This window comes from Boleophthalmus pectinirostris, unplaced genomic scaffold (assembly GCF_026225935.1).
Source record: "Boleophthalmus pectinirostris isolate CB_2022bp ecotype Guang Dong unplaced genomic scaffold, ASM2622593v1 HiC_scaffold_18, whole genome shotgun sequence".
NCBI lineage: Eukaryota > Metazoa > Chordata > Actinopteri > Gobiiformes > Gobiidae > Boleophthalmus > Boleophthalmus pectinirostris.
The window spans coordinates 44976859-44982858 of NW_026571133.1; the positions used below are offsets into that span (position 1 = coordinate 44976859).

The 6000-nt window shown below is 43.5% G+C and overlaps 1 protein-coding gene across 1 annotated transcript in view; it reads left to right on the forward strand.

Moving 5' to 3' along the window:
- The window catches only part of chst11 (carbohydrate (chondroitin 4) sulfotransferase 11), a 36585-nt gene extending 30795 nt beyond the window's left edge, over positions 1–5790 (forward strand). Inside the window, exons 2-3 of the mRNA XM_055153224.1 lie at positions 3295–3524; positions 5166–5790. Of these exons, the coding sequence (XP_055009199.1) occupies positions 3295–3524; positions 5166–5790 (855 nt within the window). The remainder of the gene's footprint in view (positions 1–3294; positions 3525–5165) is intronic.
- The last annotated feature ends 210 nt before the right edge of the window (positions 5791–6000 follow it).

Sequence of the window (6000 nt, forward strand, 5' to 3'; positions counted from 1 at the left end):
GCCGAGTTTTGGCTTCACTGTGTGTCATGCTTCGTGTAGTAAACATGGGAAAGAAACTGATTAATACCTCACGACCAGCTCCCGATCAATATTCGTAGGTCGCAAGAAAACCAAACTTGCCTCTCGTGAGGGTTTTGCTCTGTTGAAGTCAATCCACGAGCCGATTTGCCAGAATACACTGCGGACACAGAAGCAGAAGCAGGATATGAGGTTGTGGAGGACGATGGCGCCGGCGACTGTTTTGGACACAGGACATGGAGGCGCAGCTAATCGAGCAACACAGAACACAAGTTTGGGGAAAAACTTGATGCTACTGACCTCCAGGTCCTTCTGAAGAAATGACAACCTGTACTGCCCACGTCTACGCGGACATTTCTTTGACCAGATTCGTCGCCTCTTCTTTTTGGGCTCGTCTGCGCAGAGAATGGCACAAATTGCCAAGGCAGCGCGTCTGTTTTTTGCCTGGATCAGCATTGTGTCTGTGGTTTTCTAATTCCGTGGTTTTCTACTTCCAGAACAACAACTCCGGTCGTTATGTGACAGTACAGTGTGCGCGGGCAGGTCACATCCGTGCATCAGTGTGAGAACATGATTCGTGAGCTGTGAACTTTTAAACTCTGCGATTTGGTCGTACAGATTAAGCTGGGGCTGAGTGAAATATCGCACAGTGTACGCCCGGCATTAGTCAACAGTTTTTTATTAACCGCAATTTTCAGATTATAAGGTGCAGTATCAATAATGTTGAATTGCCACGTTTATTTTCATACATAAGGTGCTTCGGATTATAAGGAGGATTAAGGGAAACAAAACAAACTTTATTCAACTCATTCACAAAAACTCTCAACACTGTTCAGTTGTAACACATAAAACACAAAACAATACACTCACTTTTTCAGTTCAGTTTTCCTCTTCCACAAATCCATCAAATTCTTCATCTTCAGTTTATAATAGTTAATCAGTAAACAGTCTGGTGATTTCGGTGTCGAGCCTGGATCCTTCTGGTCATTATTCGAGTCAGTCTCATCGCTGTTACTTCGCTGTTCAGTGATTCGGACCTTAGTGAAGCTCGGACGACACTTGAGACTGATCCTTCGCCCAGGCGTCCACGATCCGTCGGCAGATCGTGGTGTAAGTCGCCCGGTGTCGCCTCCTTGTTTTGGTGAATGTGTAATACTCCGCGAGGCTCCTCACTACAGCAGCCGTAATGCTCTGACAATCCACCAAGGACTGTGGCTTCGTAGTTTACCAAAGTCGTACTAAAACAGTTTGACAGATTTTTGAGCGCCGTGTAACAGATAAAATCAGTTCAAGCTCACTAAACACAACCAGAATTAATAAATAAGACGGACTGTCAGTTTACGAGAAAATGAAATGATTTTAAAGGTTGTATGGAGGATTTTTTTTTTTTTTTTGTTTCAAATTGTCAGTGAAAGTTTAAAATACCGTTACAGAGACGTAGCAGCCTTGTAATTATGATGACCAAAAAATAATAATAATAATGAAAATGTACCAACTGTGGATGTAGTGAGGCCAGATAATCATCAGCCAATGGAAAACAAGGCTCTCTCATTTTCTGTTGGCTGTTGGGTTGTCAATAAAACTCCCTATGTTTCTAGTGTAAGTGACTCGCCGGCGCGTGGGGATTATGTGGTTTATGCAACAGTTATTAGAGTTTTTTTAAAAATTGTAGCTTCCTTGCAGTTTCGCACAAAGTTTGTTGTGATGTCGGACGAGAATCCATGACTAATTTGCCGCAAAAGAAAGTCAGTTTTTGAGGTTGCTGAAAGAAGAAGAGAAGGAGAAAAGGAGCGAAGACAAACTGAGGTGATTCTTGGAAATCTCTTCCAGCGATTGCGCGACTGAAGCAGACGAAGGGTCTAAAAACTGACGCGTCGGTCGATAAATGACTTCTAGACAGGTCACTTCAACAGTAATTCTGAACACGCACTGGCTGTAAACAAACGTGATTTCTAGAGTAAAGAGGCGGGAGGAGGTGTTTCTACTGAGGAGCTGTGGAGGAGGAAGGTGGTGTCACGCATGAACAACATTTGAAAAAAGGACTGTCGCTGTATTTCTTTTCCTTTAAAAAATCCTCTATACAACCTTTAAGTTCGCCTTATAGACCAAAAATACAGTAGTTACTCTGACCGTTTTAGTTAGTCAGTTTATTTAATGAGACAGGGACAATGTACAATATATATTAACCTTAACAGGAGAGATGTTCGTTCCAGGTTGTAGCATCAGTGCTCATTTCCACCTGTCGTCTCTGGACAGGTTCATTGATTGATATTTAACTAACCTTATTCATCAGCTGTTCTTCTTGGAGCATGTTTTGGGTTGATGGGTTAAACTGGAGTGTCCGGACGAAACCCACCCACACACGGGGCGAAACGTGCAAACTCCCCAGGGATCGAACCTTTTTTTTTTTTATTCCTTACTGTCTTTTAGTTTATAGTAGTTTATAATTGGCTTAGGGTGAGCAGATTTTCAAAATAACAACTCTGGTTTGTGGCGGTTGGTAATAATAAAACTGTAATTAAGGAAAACTGTTCTGCACTCTGCTCCAATGTGAGTTAGTACAGTCACATTTTCTTTGTGTTTTGGTCGTTTTTTAAGCAGCTTTTCTGTATTTTACCAAAACTAATGACAATGTATGTCTCTCTTTACCGTTATCAGGGATCAGACTGGGCAAAAATAGTGACACCTGAGACATTTCTGGTATAAAACTGGGACAAATCACTGGTTTTGGATACATCTGCAGGGACAGGGGACACAGGGCTTAAAAGTGGGACTGTCTCGGGTAAACAGGGACGTCTGGTCACACTAAGTTCACTTGTCTTGTCTTTCTGTGTGTGTTTGGGTGTGTTCTGACATGTTTGATGCAAAAAAAAAAAAAAAAATACATTGAAAGTCACCAAACAAACCCTTCTAAACAGAACCATGAACGCTCGGACTGATCACAGGCTCCTGAAAATGTGCTCTTTAAATCCATTTTGTATTTTTTCTTGAGTTTTCAGACGATCTAAACAGTGACAGTGTTGCTCATGTGTGCATCATGTCACCATGGTAACTGCTGAACATTCCACTATTAGAGAAGCATGTAGCACACCTCCAGCGTGATGTGTTTTGAAAATACTATGCGTTGACATCATGCTGGGGGTGTTCTACATGTGAGTGAGTGGTTCCTTGATGTAAAACACTTTGGGGCTTAAAGGTGGAAAAGCGCTGTACAAAAATGATTCCTACCGTGATTTCTTCCCTAACGTCTCTCCTCGTGTCCTCGTGCTTTTGCAGCCGGAGTTCTCGGGAGCAGCGGTTCTACACGAGGCCCGCAGGGAGCAGGTGGCAGAGACGTGCAGACTCCACAGCGCCTCCAGCAGGAAGAGGAGAGTGCTGACCCCGGGGGACCTCAAACATCTGGTGGTGGACGAGGAGCACGAGCTGATCTACTGCTACGTCCCCAAAGTGGCCTGCACCAACTGGAAACGCGTCATGATGGTTCTGACGGGGCAGGGCAAATACAGGTGAGTGAGAAGAGGAAGAGGAGGAGACACTTGTACAGTTTTATCTGAGGACACAGAGAAGTCAAGCTTAGCAGCGGTTCAGTTGGTAGAGCGTTTATCTACTGATCCCAAGGTTGACGGTTCAAATACCACTCACAGCATAAAAACATCACTGGTTCCATTGTCATTTCCAAACACTGAAGTCACCTCGCCCCAGTGTCTGTGTGCTCTGGCGTGTGAATGTGACTGGTTCTTTCATGTAAACACTTTGAGCCTTGAAGGTGGAAAATCGCTGTAGAAAAATGTGACCAATGATTACAGATGCCATGATTTTTGATATAATATTGAATTGTTTGATACTGGTGACACGATTTGATTCACGTGTTTGGTCGATACGCACATGTGCCAACGTGATGCTGTGTTGTCATTTATTTTGGTCTGAAAGGGAAACAGTTATGGCAGCGTCCTCCTCAGATGCAGCAGAAAACAGCTCCATATGGACTTACAGCTGAAATCTTCTAACAGAGGAGGGTTTGATATAGATAGACCCGGGGATGACAAAGATATTCACTTTTAAATATGTTAGAATCGCTTTTGGCTTTAATCAGACACGCTCATATACACACTGGTGATGCGGCTCTTGATATGTGCCATCTTTTTCTCAGACTCATAAGTTTTACTCAGAAAACAGTCTTTTGAGACATTTCTATGTAATAAAACATAGTTTGAGTGTCCACAAAGAGAATGGGAGAGCACAGTGTGTCTGTAAGAGCACAGACTGTAGGGGACAGTGTGGGAGGAGAGACTGTCTGTCTCTGCTGCTGCTGGAGACGAGGCAGAGCAAAGCAGCACCGACACACGAGCCTGTGTGACGCAGCGAGACGAGAGACACACTCGGGGAAAAGAAACCATCAAATCATCATTAGAGAGTCATAAGAGTCGACTGGTTTATTATTATAAAATATAAAACAGCCTGAGAAACTCTGTTCTTATTTTCACTGAATAAAAATGGTGTAAATCACTGAACCAAATGAACTAAAACACTTCACATATAAACTACAGGGGTCCTGGCCCCAACTCTAATCTGATTGGCCCCTGAATGCCGCTGTTTTGTCAAGCAACTGGCAAGAAGAACAACCGGAGGATTCATTGATCACTGATGCATTTCACCCCCAAACTATTGGTGGCAGTAGAACTATTGCATCAATACAAGTTAATGGAAGAAGAAACAGTCCTGTGGAGAGCTTTTTACTGTCTGTGCTCGTATTTGCACCCTACTGAATGAATCATTTGTCTGCTTAGATGTTCCTGTACTTGACTCCATATTGTAACATGTGGCCCATTAATGGCCCCTGTTTCAGAAAAATCCTAGAACCTCCCCTGAGTTGTACTGTAATGTACTGAGTGTAATGTATGTATTGTTTCATGAATATCATGTTATTATACTGTATTATACGAAATCGATATTAACACAAAATATGTATCAAGAAGCAAAAAGACGCCTGTATCGAAATATGTATCAAATCATGGGAAAAGTTCATTGCATCTTTACCATTTACCACTAAATTTGACATGAAAACCTTACATTTGTTTCGTTGAAGGAAACAAAGTCAAATGATGTTAGTTTATGTCAGATCTAACCTTCTCTTTCTCTGTCTGCAGTGACCCGATGGAGATACCGTCAAACGAAGCTCACGTTCCGTCCAATCTGAAGACTTTAAACCAGTACAGCATCGCCGACATCAACCACCGCCTCAAGACCTACCTCAAGTTCCTCTTCGTCCGAGAACCTTTTGAACGCCTGGTCTCCGCCTACCGCAACAAATTCACCCTCAAGTACAACTCCTCCTTCCACAAACGCTTCGGAACCCGGATCGTACGGCGCTATCGCAAAAACGCCACCGTGGAAGCTCTGACCACCGGCGACGATGTCAAGTTCAGGGAGTTCGCCGAGTATCTGGTGGATCCCGCCACGCAGCGAGACGGCCCCCTGAACGAGCACTGGCAGACGGTGTACCAGCTGTGCCACCCCTGCCACATCCACTACGATCTGGTGGGAAAGTACGAAACCTTGGAGGAAGACGCTAACTACATCCTGCGGTTAATCGGAATGGGGAACGCGCTGAGATTCCCGAGCTACGCTAAGTCGACTCGCACGACGGACGCGATGACGGCGCAGTTTTTTAGCAATATTAGCAGCCAACAGCAAGTGCAGCTTTACCAACTTTACAAACTGGACTTTTTAATGTTTAACTACACCACGCCCAGTTATCTCAAGATCGACTAGCGCTTAGCATCGTTTTAAAATAGTCAGAACTGCTGTCTTTAATTTTCTTGTCTTTTTAGCGCAAGAAATATGATGTCGAATCCAATCTCTAGGTGACTTTCAGAGCACCGATTTTGATTGTGGAAAATCTTTTGGATTTTCTGGCTGAAGCAGGTCTTCATTGCGTTTCAACGTGGGGATGTATGCAACGAGAATGAACTTTCAACTTTC